The following is a 25,075-nucleotide window of genomic DNA, read 5'->3' as shown; positions in this document are numbered from 1 at the left end:
TGGGTGGAATCTCTCAAATCTTTCAAATAAATAAATAAATCATATATATACACACACACACATATACATATATAAAAATAATATATTAAATATAAATATATTTTTATATAATATAAATAAATATAAATTAAATATAAACAAATATATTTTTATATTTATATATAAACATTTTATAGTTATTTATATCATATTATATTTATTTATAAATAAATATAAATATAAATAAATATATAAATAAATCATATATACACACATATATACATAGATATGTATATATACATATATATAGATATGTATATATGTATATATGTGTGTATATATACACATATATGTGTATATATATAATCATATATATTATATATATAAATAAACCAGATTGTTTTGGTCTTCAGCTAAATCCCTGCAATAGCTCCCCACAGCAATCAGAGGAAAGGCCAAAGTCATTATAATATTCTCCAAGGTCCCAGTGCTCCAACCTTGCTGACTCATTTCCTTTCTCTCTCCTCTCATCTACTTTACTCCAGCTTTTCTGGCCAGCATGCTGTTTCTCCACTCTCCAGGCGTGTTCCTGTCTTAGGGACTTTGTACTAGATGGTTCTTTTTTCTGGAGTGTTCTTTGCTGGGAATGCTGCTTGGTTAACTCCCTTACCTCCTTTAGGTCTTTATGTAAAATTATCAGTGTGGCCAACCATACCAACCCTATCAAAACATTGCAACTTTCTTTTTTATCTTATACTTATTATCTAATATAAAATGACTTAAAAATGCATTTCATTTATGTCTTCTCTTGGAAGAATAAGGGGAGAGATTTTATCATTTTAATCAACATATATCCAGAGCACCTAGAACAGTGCTTTATAAATAACAGCCCTTCAATAAATACTTCCCAAGTATTGTATTAATCTTTGCAAGCAAAACTGCTGTTTTCTTAGGTATAACTAGGGAGATACTAACTCTGAGGATGTACACAAAATGTACATGTGGAAACTGACACGAGCACCCACTGATCTATTTTTGTGATCTTTGTGAATATCAAAGCTTGTTTTCTAAGACATTGAGAGAACAATGACCAAGTACTGACAAAAAAGTATTTAGAAATGAGAGTGGCAGAAATGGCCTATTAGGAATAAATGAGAGGAGACTGGTGAATAGGGGTAATATCCATTGACTGATAAATAACTCACTGTACACTCAGCATTTAGGGCTGGCCCATGCAATGTCTTCACAGAAGTCACACAGCCTTAGAACAACAAGCCGGGTCATGAAGACTCCAGGAGAAGGGAAGAGAAAGTCATGAGTCTGATTGACTACGTTGATTTCCAAAAATCCCATCCATTCTTTGGTTTAAAAACCCTGTCACGGGGGCGGCATGGTGGTCTAGCAGGTAAAGAAAGCCACTGTCTGCAATGCCAGCATCCCACATAGGTGCCAGTTTGTGTCCCAGCTGCTCCCTTTCCAATCCAGCTCCCTACTAATGGCCTGGGAAAAGAAGCGGAAGATGGCCTGAGTGTTTGGGCTCCTACCACACATGTGGGAGACCCAGAAGAAGCACTAGCTCCTGGCTTCAGCAACTTTGGCCGTTGAGACCATCTGGGGGAGTGAACCAGCAGATAGAAGATCTCTGTTTGTGTGTGTGTGTGTGTCTGTCTGTCTCTCCCTTTCTCTCTGTAACTCTTTTCAATAATAAATAAATCTTTAAAAAATTAACTAAAACCTGTCATGCTTGGTATTGTTATTGGCCCCAGGGAATCAGGCTGTAGAACAGAGAGTGAAGAGTAAGGGAAAAGGAATTGAGGGAGATTCCAAGTGGTTTCCCGGATGAATAAAACTTTTAAGTTGAAGGCTTAACTCTCTGGAACTCCTTGAAGCCCAAGATGATGGCGCCATTGAAGTGGGGGTGGAGAGAGAGGGTACAAAAAGACCATCAGGAGAGGCCCTAGCCTGCTCTCTCTTTCTCCCTCCACCCCCTCCCTTTCACTGCAGCCAAACATGGAATCCTGACAGCTTTAGATTTTGTCTGTCTCTGTCTTCTCAAGCATATTCATAGGGTACTGCTTTGGCAACAGTAACTCTTTGGAACTCAGCCAGAGAATCAAGAAGTAAGAAGAAAAACATCCCTGAACATCCATGCTAGAATGTCGTAGAGTTTATGTTGTTAAAATCAAAACACTTCATTTCTTCAAGAACCCCTTAGGCACTCGGCCAATGCATACTGTCTAGGGCATTCTGGGGAGTTCCCCAGATCTCAGGGGAACCAATGATGGAGGCAAGGCAGAGAAAATGGAAAGAGGAGAACAGAAGAGAAAGAAAAACTAGAAAGCAGACACAGTAATTGAGAAAGGTGATCTCTCTGGGCGTAGCCCAGGGCAAGGAAATCCCATGCCACATCCATGGGCTCCAGACATGCCTGTACTGCAGGATGGGTTCCTGTTGGCAGCAGTGCCTGGCTTACCAACAGTCAAGGTCACTGACTGCATCTAAGTTTTCAGCAAAAGGTGCACTGCACATGCATCTCTTTCCCAAAGGACCAAAGTTAAAAATAAAATGTTAGTTCATAGGCTTTGAGCTTTAGCTGAAGAGAGTTAATAATTTCTGAACAGTTACTTTGTGACAGTGACTTTGCCACTTCTTCCACCAACTGCAAAAGATTGTTATTCATATTCCCCCCTTCACAGAGCAGGAGATTGAGGCTTGGTGAATTAACTGATTTACTCAAAGTCACCAAACCAGTACTGGTTTTCAGACCCACTTTTGCTTTGTGCTAATGGCTGTGTTCTTTGGGGGTTTTACTGCCTGACCCTCTGCTATGTTTTTTTTTTTTTTTTAACAGGCAGAGTGGACAGTGAGAGAGAGAGACAGAGAGAAAGGTCTTCCTTTGCCGTTGGTTCACCCTCCAATGGTCGCTGCGGCCGGCGTGCTGCGGCCGGTGCACCACGCTGATCCAAAGGCAGGAGCCAGGTGCTTCTCCTGGTCTCCCATGGGGTGCAGGGCCCAAGCACTTGGGCCATCTTCCACTGCACTCCTGGACCATACCCTCTGCTATGTTTTAAGCTCAGGAAAGACCACCCAGATTCATACAAAGTCATATTTGTAAATATTCTGAGTATGTTCAGCAAATGGAGTTTTGCCAGTTGGCTTTATTTCTGCATCTAATTGTCAGTAACTAATTTCTGCTTTGCATTTCTCAGAACTGATTTCCTTGAGGGGCTGGTGAACTACTTTGGATTCTTTTGTCTTTGCTTATACCAGCTCTTTCCTGATATGACTTGGGTTGGGCTATCTCACATGACTGAATTATGCAGTATTCATAAGGAGAAAGTGCTAGAATACTTTAGCAGTAATAGCTAAATCTGGCAGATGTTCAGGTATATTAGAATCTTCATTTTCCGGACATGTACAAATACAAGAACAATGTTTAACTGTGACCCCGAGGTAGGAAACTGTTAGACAGGGAGGCAGCCTTATTTGAGTGCATTTCAGTCTACCTAAAACATGAAGAAGTGGAGCACTCAGTGCAAAATTTAAATTCCCTAAAGTTTTATTGGAATGCCTTAAAGAAACTGCTTAAGGGTGACACCCACAGTGGGTCTATTTTGATCAAAATGATTCTGCAAATGTTAAGATGGAGTTTAACATCTTGTTCAGACAACTTCTACTGTGTTCCTGAAGGTGGACTCCTAGTTTAATAAAAAGATTGCTGTATGATTTAAAAGAATTGTAAAACACCCAACTTTCAACCCTACTTTTGTGTTTCTTAGTTGAATAACCTACTTTCAAGTTAACACAAACTTGCTATTCTGAATACAGATATAGATAATGACATAATAAAAATGATAATAACACCTGCACTTCCAACCTGATATTTGGTGGGAGGATCAAAGAATGTGCTATAGATCCATATGATCTGTGAGACACAGTATTGTTGTGTTATTTATACAGAGAAGGAGAGGCAGAGGCAGAGGTTTCCTACCCAAATGGCCACAGTGGCCAGGGCTGAGACAAGCCAAAGCTGGGAGCTGGTGCTTCATCCAGGTCTGCCATGTGGTTGTAGGGGTCCAAGAACTTGGGCATCTTCTGCTGTTTTCCCAGGTTCATTAGCAGGGAGCTGGATGGGAACCGGAGTGGCTGGAACTCAGATTGGTGCCCAAATGGGATGCTGGTGCTGCAGGCGGCAGCTTTACCCACTGTGCCACATCGCCAGCCCCAGTATGCTGTATTGTTAAAGTGGTAATTTCATTTAAAATTAACATTTAATAAATTTATTTATTTGAGAGGCAGATACATACACACATACACATGTAGATTCATACAGAGAAAAAATAACTCCCATCCATTGGCTCACTTCCCAAATGCCTGCAACAGGGTGTGGCTGGGGGACCAAAGCCAGGAGCTGAGAAATCAAATCTCCTACATGGGTAGCAGAGACCCAATTACTTGAGCCATCACTGATGTCTCCTAGGGTCCACATTAGCAGGAAGCTAGAGTCAGGAGCCAGAGCTGAGTATTAAACCCAGGTACTGTGGTGTGGGACATGCACATCCTAACTGGCACCTAAACTGCTAGGCCAAATGCCTGTCCTGGTAATTTTATTTTTCCATGCCTTATATAATCATAAGTGGCTTTAATTCCATTTCACTGGTCATTGTCTTTGGTTGAATTTGGATTGAATGTATCATTAGACTTTTATCTTCTTGAGGGGTTATACTTCTGTGGGCTGGGTCTGGTCCGGCATCTGACTGGTGTGAATCTTTATTGGTCCACGGTCACATGCCGGCTTCCTGAACAGGTCAGAATCTTTTTGTGCCTGGCCTTTGATTTTCATCAGGATGTGCAGTGGATCTCCTGGGTGACATTCATTTTGAGCATGGTTGCATAAAGGAGATTAAAGGAACTGACTTGAAATCAAGCCTCATTCTACTGCAGATTGAAAATCAGTGCCCAGTGTGCTGCGGCATCACCCTTCCCAACTTAACTTTTGGACAGCAAATGTAATGCTTTTCCCACACGAATGACAAGCCTGTATCAGGCTTGATGAAGAGAGAAATCCTTTGTTTTAGAGGAGGCAATGTGGAATGACTAAAAGCCTAGGTTCTTGAATGAGACAAACGTGTTTTATTTAACCTCCCTACATACAACTTAGTTACACAAGCTCTCTAAACCCATTTTATCATCTGTCAAAGGGAGGGTATTATAACTATCACGTGAATTATTGTCCCTGCTAAATGAACCAGCTTTTGTAGTTAGAGCTAACATGTCACTCTTACTATGAATCCACAGTGGGTGGAGTATGGAAGCAGACGAAGGGAGAGCGATGTGTCCGTGGTACAGCTGTTATACATCTTAGAGCTGCACCTGGTCAGTTGCAGCCTATTTATTGTATCTGCAGTGTCACTGATCATTTTTTGGTTCTGCATCATCTAATAGATCTTTTAGCATTCATTTTAGTCCAGTATCACTGGTTCAGAAAAGGTTATAATTCAGTGACATGTTGTTTATGAGATCTAAGTATAGTCACCATATTTTTAAAGGAAAATTTTAGACTAGATTATAATCTGTTTTGCAGAGGAGAAATGAACCTGTATTGGGCTCATAATCTTTCTTCTTTCATCTGTGCCTCTGTGAAGACTATTCTTTGAAGTCTGAGAGATCAGCTTTGTTTGTGGAAAACTACTGATGATCTGAAATACTTGCTTCAGAAACACTACCCAAAATGGATGGCTGTTTTCTGGCAATTCTCATCTAAGTGGCTTTTTCAAGCCCATTCTGCTCTCACATGCCTCACTTACGCTGTCACCTTGCTCAACGTAAGATGAACACTGGTTCAACTCTGGTCATTTTCTATGAGTGCGTGACATTTAAGGTCTAGCCTAGCAATTCTCTGCTATAGGACTGTGCGTGTGTGTTTGGTGGGTGTGTGCTTGTGGGTAGTAAAGCAGTTTGTCATCTGGTGGTGGCCTCCCAGACAATCTCCACCCAGTCAGGGAGTGGCGGCGGGGACACGTGGGTTTAGAAACTCTAGCCTGTTTCATGTTCAGGGCAGCTGGCTGGAGCTGAAACTCCATGGGAGGAAGTTGTGGCTGTGTTGACAGGCCTACAGTTTAACTTGCTGCTGGAGGCCACGTTGTAAAAGTCTGCCCAATGTCTCTGCCTGTTTGGTCGTGTGCTCCACCAGCTAACTCTGGCCTTAGGGACAGCTCCCAGCCCAGGATACCGCCTTGCTGAATGCCTTCTTAATCAGCGATTCCTGGAACGGATCGTTAAGGTTTTTACATGTCTCTAACTGCTGACAGAGGCGTTCGAGTGGCAGTGAGACACGGGTTGTCAGGGGGCTCAAGAACAGTGAAGGGGCAAGGTGCCCTCGCTTAGAACCCTGGCATGCAAACACCTTTACAGAACGCACAGAAAGCAGAGTGAGCACCGCTTCTCACAGGGGTACAGAAATGCTTGATCCAATGGGTCGGAAGTGATCAGGAATCTCCTGAACTTGCCTGTGTGGCACAGCGCGTCAGATCAGGGTGCAGGAAACGCTGCCTTGAGCCAGCAAAGTGCAGACAGGGGGAGCGAGGGCGCTGCGGCGCTCGTTAGCGGCGCGGGGGTCTCCCCGCACGCCAGCCTTTTGCGGCTCAGAGGAAAGCTCAGGGAACCTTGAGCTGCGTGGACCAAGAGGAGGGCGCCCTGAAGCCGCCCCCGGGGCTGTGGGGCGTCTCTGGTCCCGCGGCAGGCAGCAGGCGAGCTCCGGCGTAGGCGGGAGAGCCTCGCTTCCCGGGCCCCGCGCCACCGCCCCAAGGCGAGGCGGCGTCCGCGGGCGTCGCTTTCCCCAAGCCGGGCCGGGCTGGGCGGGCCGGGTGGCGCTCGGGGGGCCGGGCTCCGAGTCCCGGCTTTCCCTCCTCCCTGCGTCCTCCTCCTGGGGCCGTCCCGGGGCCGCCGGGCCAATGGGCGCCGAGCGGAGTGGAGCGGGAAGCGGAGCACATTCGGCCCGGCCCTCCCCCGGCGCCCACGCCGAGTTTGCGCCCCGGAGCCTCGCCGGTTCGCGTCCCCAGAGAGCGAGGCGGCCGCGCGCCCCTCGGTGCAGACCCCTCACCAACGCCCAGACGGAAGGGCGCAGGCTGGGGCCGGGCAGCGGCCTCCCGAAGATGCAGGATGGCCGCAGAGCCGCCGCCGTCCAGCTTCTCCTACCGCACCACGGGCTCCACCTGCTTGCACCCGCTCAGCCAGCTCCTGGGCATCCCGCTGGACCAGGTAATGCGCGCGGCCAGCCGCGGAGCGGGCAGCCTGGTACCCCGGGCGGCGCGGGCACGGGACCGGGCGGATGGCGTTTCCTGGCTGCGTGCCCTGCCCCGCCCGGTGGCGTGTTGTGCGGCCACTGCCTACCTCGACAGGTGGGCCCTGAGGGTCTCTCTCCTTGTTAGTGTGAAGAGTGTCAGTCCGATTTGCCCTTTTAAAGTTCGACTAACTTTAAGAAAAAAAAAAGTTTTGAATTGCAGCGTTTCCTGTAATCAAGTTCTGGAGTCTGATACACGAATCTGGGTTTTCCTCCCTCGGGGTAGCCAGGTCTTTATTATTGGTAATTTGAAAAAAAAAAAAAAAATTAAACACACCTGACCAGCCTGTTAGACCGTAGTCTGTGCATTTGGAATGAGGGGTCCGGGTTTGAGACTTCGGCCGTGAGACTTGTCCCATCACGGGTGTGCCGGTCACTTTGTGCTGTTGGGTGATGCCGAGGGGCAGAGAGGGGACGCAGAGGGACGCCTGGGGTTCTGCGGGCTTTTGCTTACTCAGCCGACCGCTTCCCGGGCTGCAGGGAGGAAAGCTGGTCAGATGTTGTGGACTGTCCAGGAATCGTCCGCTGCGGTTAGGATTGAAAAATGGCAACAGTGATCGCTCCTGGTAAGAGGTCTTCCCGGTGGCGGCTGGGGCTGTCCTGCCCATTTCACTGCCCCTTTAGGCGCTGCGGGCTAGGACTGCGGTGCACTCAGCCGTGACTCAATGAACGCTTGTTGATTTAAATGGAATTGGGCAGGGCACACACGGGGAGGGCCCACTTGGACTCCTGACTTTTATTCCAGGCAGTGTATTTCCACTTCCGCTCACCAGCACCCTCTCTCTCTTTTTTTCTTCCAAGACAGCATATACCTGCTGCCCTTCCTCACATATTCCTCTGGCAATGAGGAAGTGAGAGCTGGCCCTTTGCCTGGTTCAGGTGCTGTGTGGTGAGTCAGCCTCCTACCTGGCTCAGGGTGAGGAGCTGACCCCAAACTCCACTACCTGCACCTCAGCTGCAAAATCCAAAAAGTCAGGAAATGGGGTGAGGTATCAGATGCTGCCAAGGAACACATTTATGCTTTTTGTCAGACTCTAGTTGATTGGGAAGACAGAGGAGAGTGAGGGGACCCAGGCAGAGGCAGACTTAGTAGCAAATTCTTTGGCCTGAAACTAAATATAACTCACAGCGGAATTTCCTTAAGGGGAGTTGGTTCTGTGTTTGCCCCTCCCCCATCAGAATTTATTAGAATGGCATTTTCTCTTTTAAGCTCTTCTGCTCAGCTAGAGAAAAGAATGTGGGAGGCCTTTTGTATGCAATGAGATAGAGGACCACGGTGGGAGCTAGTATATTATCAGTGCCTAATTGCATCCACCCCCATCTCCTGGATTCTGTTCAAAATAACCCTGGTCTTAATTTATAGGGGTGGGCATTGTGATACAGGGGTGAAGTGTTTGCCTGGTGTACAGGTATCTCATGTTGGAGTGCTGGTGGGTTCCTGGCACCTCTGCTTCCAATTCAGCTCCCTGCTAATGCCTCCTGGGAGGGAGCAGGTGGTGACTCAAGTATTTGGGTCCCCGCTACCCGTGTGAGAGACCTGGATGGAGTTCTGGGCTCTTGGCTTCGGCCTAGCCCCAGCCCTGGCTCCTGTGCCCAATAGGGAGTCAGTCAACAGGTGGAAGATCTCCTTCTCTCTGTCTCTGCCTCTCTCTGTCATACTGCCCTTCAAGTACATGTATATAATTAAATAAACTTAAGATAATAATTTATAGAGGGAGAAAGAGCCTTAGGGATGTGTAAGGTTGCGAAGGAGAAAGGAATTTCTGGGATGAACCGAAAGAAAGATGTTGGTGATGGACAGGGGAAGCCCTTGGGATCACTGAGACCTTAGGTCAGTCCGACCCCCCCTCGCCATGCACCCACTTCCTCCTTCCTTGTAGGGTCAATCTCAAATGGATTTTGATGTGTGAGAAGCATTTATAGGGCAATACTCTGGGTAGCTTTTTGGCCCAGGGAAAATCCCAGATCATAAATAATACAGCTTGAGGCCTCATTGTGGCTTGAGAGTTTGGAAGCATGCTGTGCTTTTCTCCTCCACACGTAAGGCTTGACAAGGGCTGAGATGTCTGGGTGAGCTCGCCCTGCCCGAAAGCTTCCTTTGTGACAGCTGGCTGGCTGGCTGGCCAGAACTCTGCCTCTCTACAGCCTAAGCGTCCTCTTGTGTCAAATGGGGGAGCTGGCAACAAGACCCGCCTTTTGGCTTTTGGAGATTTTAGATAGATACGAAGTGCCCTATCTTAGGAAGGTACTTATATCAGACAGGTTTTAGATCAATGGGTAGAAAGAAAGAGATTTTAATGAGCTACTTATAGGGATGTAGGCAGGGTTAGGGGAATCAGCAAAGGATGCCAAGGTGCCCAGACCCTGGGGTTGTAGGGGAATGGGAGAAAGTACATTGCCGTTGGCCAGTGCAAGCTGGACCCAGCCCCTGCCAGGGTGCGGTGGGAAGCCATCAGAGGGGAGAGAACCTTGGCGCTTTTCCTTCTCATCCCACAACCCTTCCGTCTCTTGTTGGTACCCCGCAGTGGTCAGACTCACCCAAGGGTGGCTGACTTGGGGTGCCTAGGTGATTCTTTCTGCAGGGGCTCCTTCTGGGGCATGGTGTGGGGAGAGAAAGATGGGGCCAGGTCTGGCAGGGTAACTGCAGGGTGAGAGCACAGACCTGGGTAGATGTTTGCTGCTGTCCCATGAACCAGTGACTTGTTATTGGCCTGGGGTATGCTCGTTGTTATAAAGCACATCTCAAGTTACCCAAATCACTCTTCACATGTCACCTAAGGACACAGAATCCTTTTCTGAGTAGCCTAACATTTCACACTGCTTGTAATTTCTGGTTGATTGCCTGCTATGAATGTCTTTAGCCTCTCAGTCTCCCAGTGTGGAGTAGGTTAGTATCTTCAAAAGCTGAACTATCTGTTGAGCATTGTACTTTGTGAGTGATGAGTCTCATTATTTTTCTTTTAATAATTATGTATTTATTTTTTATTTGTAAGACAAATAGGTAAAAGAGGGTCCCCATGTACTGGTTCACTCTCCAGATGCCCATAATAAGTGGAACTGGGCCAAGTAGAAACCATGAGCTGGGAACGCAATCCAGATCTCCCAGGTGAGTGGCAGGGACCCACGTAGCATTAGTGGGAAGCTGCAACTGGGAGTGGAGCTGGGAGTTGCATGCAGGCACTCAATATGGGATGCAGCTGTCCTAAGTGGCATCTTAACTGCTAGGGCAAATACCTGCCCCTCTCACTGTTTTTCATCTAGTTCTTCCATTTATTTGTTCTGTTAGCTTCTGGGCACCTGTCGGTAGGGAAGCCTTTGTGTGATTATGAAGCTGCCGAGGAGGAGCCTGTGGTTTTTGTTTCCAAGGATTTCTGCGAGTCTGACATCCTCCTGAGGATGTTAAGTGTAAAATTATTGTGTTTAATTAGAGACAGCATAGCAGTTCAGATAAAGAGTGCAGGAAATGGATAATGGCCTAGGGGCCTCCACGGGTGCTTTGTAGTGAAGTTTTCTGAAAACTGTATTTAAAAACCTTTTAGAAAATTTATTTGAGACACACACACACACACACACACAGAGAGAGAGAGAGAGAGAGAGAGAGAGAGAGAGAGAAAGAGATGTTCTTCCATCTGCTGTTTCATTTCCCAAATTTCTGTACTAGCCAGGCCTGAACCAGGCTGGAGCTGGGGTCTGGAAGTCAGTCTGGGTCGCCCATATGAATGGCAGGGGCTCACTTGAGCCATCACCTGCTGCTTCTCAGGGTGTGCATCAGCAGGAAGCTGGAGTCAGGAGTCAGAGCCAGGCGGTGAAGCCAGGCACTGGGATATGGGCATGGGCATCTTAACCAGTGTCTTGACTGCTAAGCTCAACACCCTCCCTGAAAACTGCATTTTTATGTAATGAGTCCATGTCCTTTGAGCAAACATGGAGCTCAGGCAGGATTATCCTGATGTAAAGCTGCAGTTACGCAGGATAAATTGGCCAGAACTTTTCGTTCCCATTTATGGGGACTCAAGGAATAGAGGATGACTTTTTTTTTTCCCAGTCGTCTGCTTGTGCCCTGTCCACTTTGTTTGGGTTGTGGAGGGTGACATGAGCTGCCTTTAAGCTACAGAAAGCTTTTTAAATTTGAAGATTGAACTGCCAAGGACGGACACGATGATGTTGGCATCTTTGATGTGTGCAGTGCTGGGTTATGTCCTAGGAGCTGGGAAAGCTGCAAGGGAAACTGGATTCTGGCTTCACAGAACTCCCAACTTGGTGAGTTCTTGGTGCCAAGGATATCTTTACCTAGCAGCGCCCCAAGCTTTGTAAATGTGTATCAAGTATCAGGTCAGTGTTGGCCCAGGATTCTTTGTCTGGGCTGCATTCCTGGTAACACACACACACACACACACACACACACACACACACACCATTTAGCATCAGCAGAAAAAGAGGTGAGGGAAAAATAGACCAGGAAATAAGAATCCAGGAAATCATTTTGAGATTAAAGCATCAAAGGTTTATGAGACTACTCATGTAGGCTTGTGTTACAGTTAAAAGTCCAGATGAATGGAGACCAGCTTTAAAGCCCTGGCACTTTGGATTAACGGTGATACCAGCAGTGGGCTTTCATTATTCCACCGGGGCCTGCAACCACAGGGTTTCTTCAGCTGCCCAGAGTTTCGAGTCAGCTGCTTGATTCCCTTGGCCATGCTTGGAAAAGTCCAACCTTTCATTCCCTTCTTATCTAAGTCTTGCCCTTCATGAAAAGCTAAGCTCCCATTCCACATTCTTTATTAGATCAGTTAAATATTTATTTAATGCTATTAGTGCCAGGTACCTGGCTGTGTGATAGAAATACAGGACTGAAAAAAAATCAAGGTCGTGGTTCTGGAAGAGCGTGTGTACCCAGAGAGGAGACCAAGCCCTCGGGTAAGTATTCAGGGGCTGTACGCTCACAGACCATCACAGCTACTGCACAGAGGCCTGGAGGCGGTACCTGGTGGAACAGACAAGGGAAGCCCGCAGGTCACACTGGACCCTGTGGAGTTTACTGTTTACCTGTGACACAGTTTATATTGGATGTTTGGTAAATGTTACCTTATGATGTTGGTTTCTTGCTGGGTTCACATGCTGAATTCCAAATTAATTTAAAGGCTCTTTGTGGTCAAGGTTTTATCCCTCTTTGTATTCCCAGAAATAGCAGGTGCTCAATTAATGTGTATTGTTAGTAAAATATGTGCTAATGCTAATATTATAAATGAACAAACAGAAACTTCATTATATAGAACTTTTTTTAAAAAAAGATTTACTTGATTTATTTGAAAGAGTTACAGAGGCAAGTAGAGACAGAGAGAGGAAAAGAGAGAGAGAACTCTCTCTTGAACTGCCAAGGACGGACACGATGATGTTGGCATCTTTGATGTGTGCGGTGCTGGGTTATGTCCTAGGAGCTGGGAAAGCTGCAAGGGAAACTGGATTCTGGCTTCACAGATCTGTTTTTCAGATCTAGCTCTCTGCTGTGGCCTGGGAGAGCAGTGGAAGATGGCCCAAGTCCTTGGGCTCCTGTACCTGCATGGGAGACCCAGAAGAAGCTCCTAGCTCCTGGCTTTGGATCTGCCTAGCTCCACCTGTTGCAGCCATTTAGGGAGTGAACCAAGAACTCAAGTCTTCCATCTGCTGGTTCGCTCCCCAAATGGCTGCAACGGCCAGAGCTGAGCCTGTCTGAAGCCGCCTAGGAGCTTCTTCCGGGTCTCCCATGTGGGTGCAGGGGCCCAAACACTTAGGCCATCCTCTGTTGCTTTCCCAGTCACACTAGCAGGGAGCTGGATCAGAAGTGGAGCAGTCAGACTTGAACCGGTGCCCATATGTGATGCTGGTGCTGCAGGCTGGGGCTTTGACCCAGTTGTGCCACAATGCTGGCTGCACTAGAACTTTGTTTTTCAGATGAGTGGTAGATTTGCCTTCATGAGCGGCTGGGCCCTCCATCCAGTGATGCTACTGTTGTCCCCCTCAGGCTGTACCCTTGGGTTTCTGACTTGAGCACTGGGGCTTTCTAGCTCAGGATGAGTGTGAGCATTTGGTGGGCCACAGAATATCAGCCCAGGAGAGAGGGACTTTATTTTTCTGTCTTTGGCCTCAGGAACTTCTGTGAAGTCAAGGCTCCTCTCCCCCACTTCCTACCTTCATTGTCTGGTATTGGGAGTGATTGGCTCAGGGAGGAAATTGATTTGGCAGATGGCAAACAATGAGAGTGGGGCTTCTGCTGTGTTCCAGGGAATTCTTGGGGCTCTGCTGGGCTGTGATGATCCACATGAGAATAAGAAATGCCAGCCTTTAAAAAGGCTCCTTTCTGGGTGGGGTGCAGACACACACACGCCAAGCAGGGATGCTCCTGTGTGGTACCCGGACCAGTAGCTGCCACCTGCAAACCTGACAGTCGTGAACATCCCTGCTCTGGGTGTGTCCCTAGCAGGGGCGGATCAGTTAGCCCTCCAGGTGAGTGCGATGGGGACTCACAAGTGGATGGGGCCCCAATGAATCCAGTCCAGTGGAGGCATAATGAGGGGGAGCCCAGCTGTCCCCTAGCTGTGGCTGCGGAGGGGATGAGGGGAGGCAATTGCAGAGCTCTGCTTGGCTGGGGAGGACGTGAGTTGAATTGTGAAGGATGAACTAGGATTTGTCAGGCAGAGGGAGGAGAGCCCTGCGGGGCTGGAAGAACAGTGTGAACAGAGGTGCACAGGTGTGAACACCCTGCATCCTTCCAAGACCTGTGAGTCACCCAGGGTGTGGGCTGTGTGACTTGGGCCCCGCCAAGCTGCTGCCACTTTATGCTTCAGACCCAGTTTGGCCTGTTAGTAAATATTTCTGGCTTTGCGGGCCATACAGTCTTGGTTCCTACCCCTCAACGCTGCCACCATGGCATGAGAGCAGCCCCAGATAGTATGGAAACAACTGGGCGTAGCCATGTTCCCATAGCACTGTACTTGTTCACTCTGACATTTGAATTGCATGTAATTTTCAGGTGTCAGTGAAATTTTCTTCTTTTAAAAAAGATTATTGGGGCTGGTGCTGTGGCAAATCCACTTCCAATCTAGCTCTCTGCTGTGGCCTGGGAAAGCAGTGGAAGATGGCCCAAGTCCTTGGGCTCCTGTACCTGCATGGGAGACCCAGAAAAAGCTCCTAGCTCCTGGCTTTGGATCTGCCTAGCTCCACCTGTTGCAGCCATTTAGGGAGTGAACCAGCAGGTGGAAGACCTCTCTCCCCTCGCCCCTCGCCCCTCGCCCCTCTCCCCTCTCCCCTTTCCCCTTTCCTCTCTCCCTCTTTCCCTCTCTCTCTCTCTCTCTCTCTCTCTCTCTCTCTCTCCCCATCTGCCTCTCTGTAACTCAGCCTTTCAAATAAATAAATGTTTAAAAAAGATTATTTACTTGAGGCAGAGAGAGAGAGAAAGTGCTCCCATTGTTCTGGGGACATGGGGTTCCCAGCTGGATTTACTCCAAGTTCCTGTCTCATGAGAGAAGAATTCGAAGCAGAGACATAGACAGAGGTGAAGGAAGAGAAGACTTATTTAAAGGGACAGTACACGTTCAGATGTGAATGCAAGCAGCCTCTCTCCATGAGGGAGGAAGGGCAACTGCCACTACCAGAGGTGGAGTCATCCCTTTATAGGGTAGTTGCATTTGAAAGTATGAATGGGGCAGAGTTTGGGGCTTCAGAACTGCTCTCTCCCATGTCCCCTTTCTTTGGGGATCTCAGAAGTTTCCTGGCATCTCCATGTGGGCTGCAGCACGCACACGGTCATCATGGTGTCTCCTGCGTGTGGGGAAGTGAGGCTCAGGTGTACGATAAGGTCTGGGCGTGTCAAGCCTGCAGCCATGTTGGATCAAAAGGAAGAGGGTGGGGTTTTAGGAGGTGCTGAGCTGCAGCACAAATCCTGCTGGCTCATTGTCACTTGGTACCTGCCTGTCTGTGTCACCATCTGGTGGTTTACTCTCCAGATGCCCTCAAAGGCCCTGTGTGGGGCTGGAGCCAGGAGCTGGGAACTCAATTCAGGTCTCCCATGTGAGTGGCAGGATTCCAATTACTTGAACCATCACCACTGCCAATCAAGTTCTGTATTAGCAGAAAACTGGAGTCAAGAGCTAGTACCTAAAGCCAGGCACCTGATGTGAGACTTGGAGATTTTTTTATATATATTTGAAAGGCAGATCGTCAGAGAGAGAGGGAGTGACAGAGGAAGAAAGAGCTCCTCCATATGCTGATTCACCCCCCAGATGTCTGCAACAGCCAAGACTGGGACAGGCTGAGAGGATCCAGGAGCTCTGGGTCTCCCACATGGGTGACAGAGACCCAAGTACTTAGCCATCATTTGCTGCCTCCCTATACACTTTAGCAGGGAGCTGGGAACTAGAGTGCCATTATGGGGTTCCCATATTGCAAAGCAGAGGCTTAACCCTTTGTACATTGCTGGTCTGGACGTGGGCATCTTAACAGGTGTAAATGTCTGCCCCTGGTTTTTTCCCCCAGTCCTTTTAAAAATGTAAACCATTTGAGCACGCGGGCCACCAAGAAACAGGCCTGGGGCTGGATTTGGCCCTAGAGCTGAGGTTTGCTGCAGATCAGTTTTCCTTCAAGTCTGGTGCCCAAGCCATCACCAGCATCTACTGCTGTGGGTGTTTCCAAGATCCAGACCTACTGACTGTGAATGTCGCTAACATTTGAGGGTCTCTACCGCGGTCACAGGGAAGGTGCTGGTGGGTTTACGTCATGAGAGGATTTGCGTTTTGTGAAGTGGTCCAGGACAAAGGCTGTGGGTGAAGCAGGCAGGGATGGAGGAGGAAGCTGCAGTTTTGAGGATGAGTGAAGGCTTAGCGCGGTCTCTCAGGAGGATGGGGAAGGAGCACTGCTGAATATCACCCACCTGCTGGAAAGCATGTGTTTTCAGAGGCACTAAAACAAGGGCATTTCAGAAGGTTCCTGGAACATGGGATGAAATGATGATGCACGTTTTTCTAAGAACCTTCGAGGACCCCTGGTGGGTTTCAATGTGTGCCTTTTCTCTCTCAGCAGCTCCTTCAGAGGAGTCAGACAGACGCTTGGAAGTTTCCAGAAAAGACTGTGGGAAGGTGAAGAAAATGCAGACAAGTAGCTGGCAGCAAGAAAACTGAGAAAGGGAACATCTAGAGGTGGGGGCACAGGTGCAGGGGAGGTGGGGTACCTGAGTGTGGGTTTCCAGTGATGCTTTTCTGGCTGATGATGAAGTTGGGGTGTGGACCTGGGAGTGATGTGGAAGTGCAGGCTAGCCAGCCAAGGACCTGGGGTGCTGGATGAATTGAGCATCTGAGGATTTGAGGAGCAGAAAATGACTGTGAAATACCTAAGATCTCCAGGAATATGGAGGCACCACCAGGTTGGGAGATCCTGACAGCAGAAAGGAAACCCAGAGAGGGTGTGGCCTGCTGTGCCATGAGGCACTCAGCTTGCAGTTCTGCATGCCTTCTCTCACTTAGTGTTGGATCTGGGCAGAGTCTGGAGGGAGCGAAGGTTTGGCAGAAGGGTAGGGGGGAAGATGGCCCAAAGCAAAAGTGTGTCCTTGACCTTGACCTTGCTGTTGTGGTCAAATGGGAGTAGGAGCTCAGCAGTGGGGAGGGGGATGGCAGAGGGAGGATGAGGCGTGGGCGAGGAGGTTGCATGTTGAGAAGAGGAGCTGGCAGGCTGGGCTGGAGTACTGGGGAAAGGGACGGTGGTCCTCGAACTTTGCAGTCTCACGGAGCTGCACACTGATGTGGTGGATCCTTCCTCTGTGGTTCCAGAGAGATTGGTGTTGGGAGACGGAGGGCGTTGGGACAAGCCTGAGAAGCATGAACCCCACAATCTGTGTAGCTGGAGAGGGCAGGGAGGGGCAGGTGGATCTGGGCACTGACCCTCAGGTCAGCCCCTCCACTGTGCAGGTGAGGAACCTGTGCACACAAGAACCAAAGGAGGTAGGCTGGCCCTCCTGGGAAGTGGCTGGTACCACTGGCTGGGAGCTTGATTTGGAAATAATTGAAGGCAGGGTTGGGGGAGCATGGGTGTGGCCACCAGGCCCCAGCATTTAAAGCAGAGGCCGATGTGTGCTGGGACTTTAGTCTCCCTGTTGTGGAACGAGAGCTGGTTCTCTACAACTTTGCCTCAGTTTACCTGTCTGGCTCCATACATTGAGTACTTACATTATCAGCACTCAGCCAGCAGCTCTGCAGACACCAGTAACAATTATTCCTGGAATTACGTGACAGGCTCCCAAGGCTTATGCAGTTTGCCCACAGTGCAGAAGCTGGGAAGGGGCAGAGGCAGGCCTTGAACCCAGGGCTGTTGCTGGAAGCTGTGCTCCTACCCACAGATCCACATCCGAGGCCTTGCACTTTGACCACAGTGGCCTGCTCACTTCCTGTTCCTCCGAGCACCCCCTGGCACTGTGTGCCAGTACTAGGGCCAGAGCGGGGCTGCAGAGATTTGTGAACGTCTGTACCTTCTGGGAGCCCACGCTGTGAGCCTGTTTAACAGCTGCATTGCACATATGCTGTCCGCTCCAGAGCCCCTGTGTGCTCACCGTTGCTCCAACACCTCTGGGCCTGTCAGGAGGGTGCTTGGGGAAGTCTTCTGGGAGTAGGTGCTTTAAGAGAAGAAAATTTTTTGAATGGGGGCAGGTGAGTCAGGTGGGACAATCAGAATATTATAGGAAAAGAAGATATTTGAGCAAAGGCCCTGAGATTCCAGACAAGAGGAGCATTCTTTGTGGGCAGTGACATAGAACAAAGTTCAGATATTGGTGTTGCGGTGCAGTGGGTTAAACCCTTGCCTGTGAAGTTAGCACCCCATGTGAGCACTGGTTCAAGTCCTGGGTGTTCCACTTCCTATCCAGCTCCCTGCTAATGTACCTGGGAAAGCAGTGGGAGATGGCCCAGGTGCTTGGGCTCCTGTTACCCCTATGAGAGACCTGGATGGAGCTCTAAGCTTTGGCCTGGCTCAGCCCTGGCTGCTGTTGCCAGTTGAGGAGTGAGCCAGCAGATGGAAGATCTTTTACTGTCTGTCACTGTGCATTTCAAATAAATAGAATAATTCTTTTTAAAAGAACAGAATTGCAAAGTGAGTTTGAAGATGTGATTGTCTTTTCTTAGCAATTCATGAACCAGGCAGTGCCCCATGTATGAAACAGGAAGGCACTCCACTGAGATAATAACATGAGTTGGCCTTATAAGCAGACACAAGCAATACTATGCACATGGGTCCTTTGTTTCTGTTTTTTTTTTTCTAAAGATTTATTTATTCATTTGAGAGACAGAGGTTTACACACGCACATACTCAGACACACATACCCAGATATATCTTCCATCTACTGGTTCATTTCCCAAATGGCTGCAGTTGCAGGGGTGGGCCAAGCTGACACTGGAGTCAGGAGCTTCATCCAGGTCTCCCACATGGGTGCAGGGGTCCACCGACTTGGGGATCTTCCACTGCCTTCCCAGGCCATAACAGGAAGCTGAATCAGAAGTGAGGCAGCTGGGACTGGAACCCACACCCAGATGGGATGCCGGCTCCGAGGGCAGAGGCTTAATCTACAACTTAACCACAGTGTTGACATGGGTCGATTCAAAGTCACTTTACTTAAGGGCTAGAAAAAAATGAACTTCCTTATCCTGCCAACCCAGGTAGACCAGGGCCTCTTTCTGTTGGGGCCCCTTTCTCCTGCTTTTTTTTTTTTCTATTTAAAATTTTTTTAAAAACCAGGCAGTTTTAATCATCAGATTGTTTACTTGATGCCTAGCATGAGTGACCCTGTTCTGGGTCCACCTGGTTTGTTGGAGCCACTGCAGGAACTCAGTCTGAAGCAATGGCCTCCTCTAAATTTTATTCAGCACCATGGTAGATGAATCTTAGTCATCTTTGTGTGCTTAGGGCAAAATGGTAACTAAATACATGTCTGTTGATTTCAAATGGAATCTTATTTACATTCTTGGATTGAAGTGAATGAGTAAATTAAGATAAAATTGGGAGCCAGTCTTTTTTTTTTTCTTTTTCTTAAACCAGTGGAGTTAGGCCTCTTTATTATTTGGAACCTGAATTTCAGATTAAGCAGTCCTGATTTCTAATTTTAAAGGTAATTCATGGCTCAAGTGCTGATGGCTAAATATTAAACTAGGGTTGTTTAAATCAAACACATGTGTGCTATTGATATAGTCGCTTAGAATTAAAAATTCAGATATTTATAACCATTATTTGGGCTGGTTGTCTGAGATTTATGTGAATGTGTAGAAATTTCTGTTAGTAGCCAGCCTGAAGTCACACATATAAAAGATATCGTATCAGTCAATGATTTTCACTATTGTATAGCACAGTCACCGAGTTACATTTATAAAGGAAAATTTCAGGGGAAGATTTTATCTAAAGAGTCAACTGCTGGCCAACAGCTGGCACAGAAGGTTAGGCTGTCGCCTCTTAATGCACCTGGGAAGGCAGCAAAAGATGGAGCAAGTCCTTGGGTCCCTGATGCCATGTGGGAGACCCAGATGGAACTCTAGGCTCCAGGCTTTGGCCTGGTCCAGCCCTAGGCGTTGAGGCTATTTGGGGATGGAAGATTTCCCCCCTCCCCTAAACTCTGCCTTTTAAATAAATAAGTAACTCTTCAATTTTTTTAAAAAGAAAATATGCTTTATTTAAAAGCCTGGTGTCCCTTTGGGCTCAAGTGGTGTGAGCATCTGTGACAAAATGAACTCATTAACCCATTTGTAATGGGTTTACCTAGTTCTCCAGAAAATGTGTGCCTGGTGAATCATTTATCGACTTCCCTGTAATAGTAGAGCTCTGCTTATAACTTTTTAGTTATCAGTGGTTGATCTTCTTTTATGCATTAGTAGCATTGATCTGATTGGAGGTATGGTTTTTGAAAGAAGTCCACAGTAACCTTAAAACTGTAAAATGTTAAGGTGCCTGGGCTGTTGCTGCTGGGGAATTGCCAACCACCCTATTATAAATATGCCATTCTCTGGCTTTCCTACTAAAGCAACCAACACAGAGCTCAGGTTCCAGTCTGATGTGGAAAAAACAAGGGGACATTTTACAAGTTTGTGTTCAAGTTGTTCTCAACTCTCATTTCAAATACTGGAATTACAATATGACAAAACACTTTTTCCCCCTCCCAACTCTGTCTCATTCATCATTCTGTTGCTCTGACATGAAGCCAGTGAGTCAGCAAAGGTACCCAGCGAGAGGTTGCTGGGCCTAGAGGAAGTTACTAAATGCAGAAGTCTTTTTGTTAAATTTCAGGAAGTCATTTAACTATGAGTATCTCTAGATTGAGGTTTCTTCCTTCCTAAGACTCGTTTTCTAATATTTTTGCTGTTTTTGTTATTTATTTATCTAGTGAATTTAACATTTTAAAATTGTTAATTGATTTTTTGGTTTTTATTTCTATAACTCCAGTTTAAAGTTTAATTTTCTTGCTAGGTACTGTATGTACTTAATATCAAAAGGGACAGAATGGGCGTTGTGGTGCACTGGGTTAAACTCCTGCTTGGGGCACCTGCATCCCATATTGGAGAGTGCTGGTTTAAGTCCCGAGGCAGTGGATGATGGTTCCAGTACTTGGGCCCCCATTACTTATGTGGAAGGCCTAGATTTCCTGGCTCCTGACTTTAGCCTGGTGTGGCTCTGGCTGTTGCAGTTATCTGGGAAGTGAGCCAGAAGGTAGAAAATCTCTTTCTTTGTCTTTCTCTTTGTGTCGTTGTGCTTTTCAGATCAATCAGTCAACAATCAAGTGATCTTTAAAAAATTCACAGAAGAGGGTATATAACGAGAGGTCAGTCTCCCTCCTGTGCACAAGCCTCCTGGTTTCCTAGGTGGCCAGATACCCTCCTTTCAGAGATCATCTGTACCTACTTGCACCTAGCGTTTTGGTTTATAATGTTTATTTCTTTATTTTTACTTATTTGAAAGGCAGAGAGATAAAGTCAGAGACAGTAGAGAGAGAGAGATTTTCCATCTACTAGCTCTCTCCCAAAAGACCCACAGCAGCTGGAGCTTGGCCAAGCTGAACCAGGAGCCTGGAACTCCATTCAGATTTCCAATACAGGTGGCAGGGGCCCGAGAACCTGGGCCATCACCTGCTGCCTCCCAGGATGCACATTAGCAGGAAGTGGGAATTGCAAGTGGAGCTGGGACTTGGACCTAGGCTCTCTGATGAGGGATATGGGTGCCCCAGGTAATGCTGGCCCCCAGAATCTCATTGTCTGTTTTCTAATACAAGTGCTGGTGCACAGGGATTCCACTTCTTGCTTTTTTCTTTTACTTAATGGTGTCTATATCTGCACATAAACAGCTCTAGTGACAGTTGCCTTTTCTGAAATCTCTGTTTCTGCTCCTCTGTGTCCCTCGGCATGGGCGCATGGTGCTGGTGTTGGAGGTTGAGAGGATGGGGCGGGCTGTGTCTGCTTCCTCTGCTCTCATTGCCCAGGAACCATGGGGAGCCCAGGGAGCCAGTCACCGCATGCCAACGGGGGAGGGCAGTGAGCTCAGGGGAGTGGGGTACTTGGGGTTTGTCTCCAGTGTCCCCTTGGATGGAGAGACAATAGAACTTCTTTGTCCTCTGGGAGGGATGTGGAGGTGTTTGACCTCTCTCTTCTGGAAGATAATTGCCTTGGCCTTCAGACAAAAGAGTTGACTTACCTGCAGGTTATTTTACAAAGGAAAGCCAATCAGCTTTGTAGACCAGAATTATGTTCTTTCAGAACATACACCAGTTGTGGAGGGGAAGACAACAGGAGAGTGTTCTTTTTCCCTCGTGTGGGGCCTCGAATGGAGTTTACAAATGGGTGCAGTGGAGGTCATCCTGTGTCAAGTTACATTCAGTCTTAGTGAGTTAGCTTTTGCCATGGTTTACAGTGAACTTCCCTAAGCTGCTCAGCTATGCTGGCACTTTTTTTTTCTTTTATGCTTTGACGCATTCAGAGTGTCTTTAGTTGTTTCTTGATCTCATTGCCAGTTTGTTATCTCAGAGTGGAGGAAGGGCAACTTGACACTGCAAACTAAGGAAGAACCATTTCATCAAGATAAGGGTGGGGCCTGGTCTCACAGTCCTAACAGATGATGCATTGGGGCTGTGTGTCTCTGCCAGGGACATTTGATGGCAGGTGGTAGGCTGTAAAACAATTTAGAAATTGACTGCTTATCACTTTTTATGAGCAGTGAAAACCCATCCCGTGTGTCCTTGGCAGCCTCCAAACATGTGTTAGCATAATAGGCCTCTGGGTTTGCTTGCTTCTTGTTGTAGTTTCTAGAACTGGGGAAGCTAGAAAAGAAGAAGGAAAATGGTAGCAAAGATAACAGTGAAGCCCAAGATTGCTGCATAAAAGGAAATCAACTTCAGTAGTAAGTGAGTTGACTCAGAAGGGCAGAAGCCACAGGATCATGGAGCAGCTGTCAGTGGAGACTGAAGCAGCTCACACCTCTCTTTCCTGAAGACAGCCTTGGTGCCTGACCCGGCCTCTTTGCTTCTGTTCTTGTGTAATGAACCCTCTGTAGCTCAGTGAAAGTACCAAGGTGCTTTGAGGAAGTGGCTTGCAGATCTTAAGGAGATTGCTCTTTGTGTTGTAATAGATTGATCATAGTCCTAAGTGATTAAAAAGAAAACACACCTAGAATCTTGCAACGTTTTTTATGAAACAGAACATTGTAAAGATAGGAGGAACAGTTTTCAAATACACCTCACCCAGTTTGCCCCAAAGTTAGCATCTTAATATTACCATGCTATGCTTGTTAAAATGGGGGTGGGGTAGGGGTGGGGGAACCAATATAAGCATCTAACTATTAAATAAACTTCAGACTTTTTGGATTTTATCAATTTTTCCATAAATGTCCCCTTTGTATTCTAGGATCCCGTACCATAATTCCCCTATTCCAAGTGTGCAAATTGAAAAATTTTAAGTGTATTTCCAAGGTTGTGCAATCATTGTCACAATCTAATTTTAGAACATTTTCGTCTCCTATGAAAGTAACCCCAGTCTCATTAGTCTCCATTTATTCCCAGATTTGACCTACCCCACACCCTGCCCCTCACCATATCCTGCCACTCTTTCCTTTGGCCCTGGTAACCATTAATCTACTTGTTCTATACGAAGACATTTCAAAAAGTTCATGGAAAATGGAATTAAAAGATACATTTATTTTGGTGTGAAAAATTTTGAAACCCATACATATGTGGGTTCTTTAAAAAGTTTATGGAAAATGCACATTATGAAAAAATTATGCCTGGATTTCAAGATTTTTTGCGCCAAAATAAGCTTACCTTTTAATTCTGTTTTCCATGAACCCTTGTATATATAACATTACCTATTGTGGACATCCCATTAAAACAGAATCATACACTCTGTGGTTTTTGTGATGGGCTTCTTTCATTTCCAAGGAGTTTTGGTGATTTTTGGTTATTTATGTCCTAATCTACTTCACCATGGATGTATTTTGAGGCTTGGGTTTGAGGGAAAGTCTTTTAGAGAGAATTTAGGTCACTTCTGCTGGGCACCCGGAAGTGCTCCCAGTCCAGGCCCACTTTCACTGCATTTCCCGCTGTTTATTCTCCTTGACTATGCAGGATGCTATGGTTTGGGTCCAGTCTGAGTATCTGCCAGGGCTTCACATACTGAAATTTAACCTCCACTGTGACATGGGGAGAGGGTGTAACTGAATTTACCAATGACGTTTACTCACTCTGGGAAGTGAGTAAAAGAGAAGGTCATTAAGGTGGAGCCCCCAGGTTGGAATGCTGATGGCTCCTTAAGGGGAGAGGAATGCACAGTCCATACACTCCCTGTCCCTCCTTGGGATGCCTCGTGTGCCTTGGGACCCTGTCACCAAGAGCACCGGCTCCAGATGAAGTTCCTCCACCGTGCACCTCTAAAACCTTAAGCCGAAATAAACCTTTCTTCTTTATAAAGTTAGCCTGGCTCAGATATTTTGTTACAGTAAGAAAACCAGCATGTGTGGATTTAGACCCTCAAGCTCTCATTCTCATGGAGTCTTTGTAGTTTTTGTCTCTCTGCCCAGAGCCAAGCCCCACATAAGCACACATCTGCCATCTCTCTCTGATGGGGATCTTTTCTCCTCCTGAAGAGTCTCCTTCAGAGGTATATGAGGGGTTCTGACTTCGAGATATGCCTTAAATTTGTGAGGAGCCTGCATTTGGTCTCCCATCTCTTCTTTCTAGAACTTTCCCTCCAAGTTCTAGACTACCTGGATGGACACACATCCCAGGGCAAAAGCATCCCTGGGGTTGCTTGCTTCTCTGGTCTTGCAGCTCTGGCTTCCGAGGAATTCTCTTGCTTTCATAATGGTTCAGCTTTACCTGAAAATGATCAGCATGTCGGTATGAGCTCTGGTTTACCTTAATATAGATACAGGTGGTTACACATGAAAGTGTTTAAAAATATATGTGTATTCCTGAGTTACCACTTTTTTAAAAAAGATTTATTTATTAATTTGAAATTCAGAGTTACACACAGAGAGAAGGAGAGGCAGAGAGAAAGAGAGAGGTCTTCCATTTGCTGGCTCACTCCCCAATAGGCCGAAAGGGCCTGAGCTGAGCCGATTTGAAGCCAGGAGCCAGGGGCTTCTTCCCTGTCTCCCACGTGGGTACAGGGGCCCAAGCACTTGGGCCACCTTCTGCTGCTTTCCCAGGCCATAGCAGAGAGTTGGATCGGAAGTGGAGCAGCCAAATCTCAAACGGGCGCCTATATGGGATGC

At 47.0% G+C, this 25,075-nt stretch overlaps 1 protein-coding gene across 18 annotated transcripts in view; it reads left to right on the top strand.

The window, feature by feature from the left end:
• Positions 1 to 25,075, top strand: part of MBOAT1 (membrane bound glycerophospholipid O-acyltransferase 1) — a 336,357-nt gene that overhangs the window by 55,737 nt on the left and 255,545 nt on the right. For 15 of the 18 annotated variants that reach the window (XR_016234204.1, XR_016234205.1, XM_089333327.1 and 12 more), the window contains exon 1: positions 5,953 to 7,239. The exons of the other annotated variants lie outside the window; for them this stretch is intronic. Coding sequence is in view for 4 of the 15 variants with exons in the window: in XM_089333319.1 (XP_089189445.1) it covers positions 7,141 to 7,239 (99 nt within the window). In the remaining 11 variants the exon portion in view is untranslated. Of the gene's footprint in view, positions 1 to 5,952; positions 7,240 to 25,075 lie in introns of those variants that run through there. 18 annotated transcript variants of the gene reach the window in all.

This window comes from Oryctolagus cuniculus, chromosome 5 (assembly GCF_051225735.1).
Source record: "Oryctolagus cuniculus isolate XC-2025 breed Fujian yellow rabbit chromosome 5, ASM5122573v1, whole genome shotgun sequence".
In the NCBI taxonomy this organism is placed as follows: domain Eukaryota; kingdom Metazoa; phylum Chordata; class Mammalia; order Lagomorpha; family Leporidae; genus Oryctolagus; species Oryctolagus cuniculus.
This window is presented reverse-complemented; position numbering and strand designations above follow the sequence as displayed.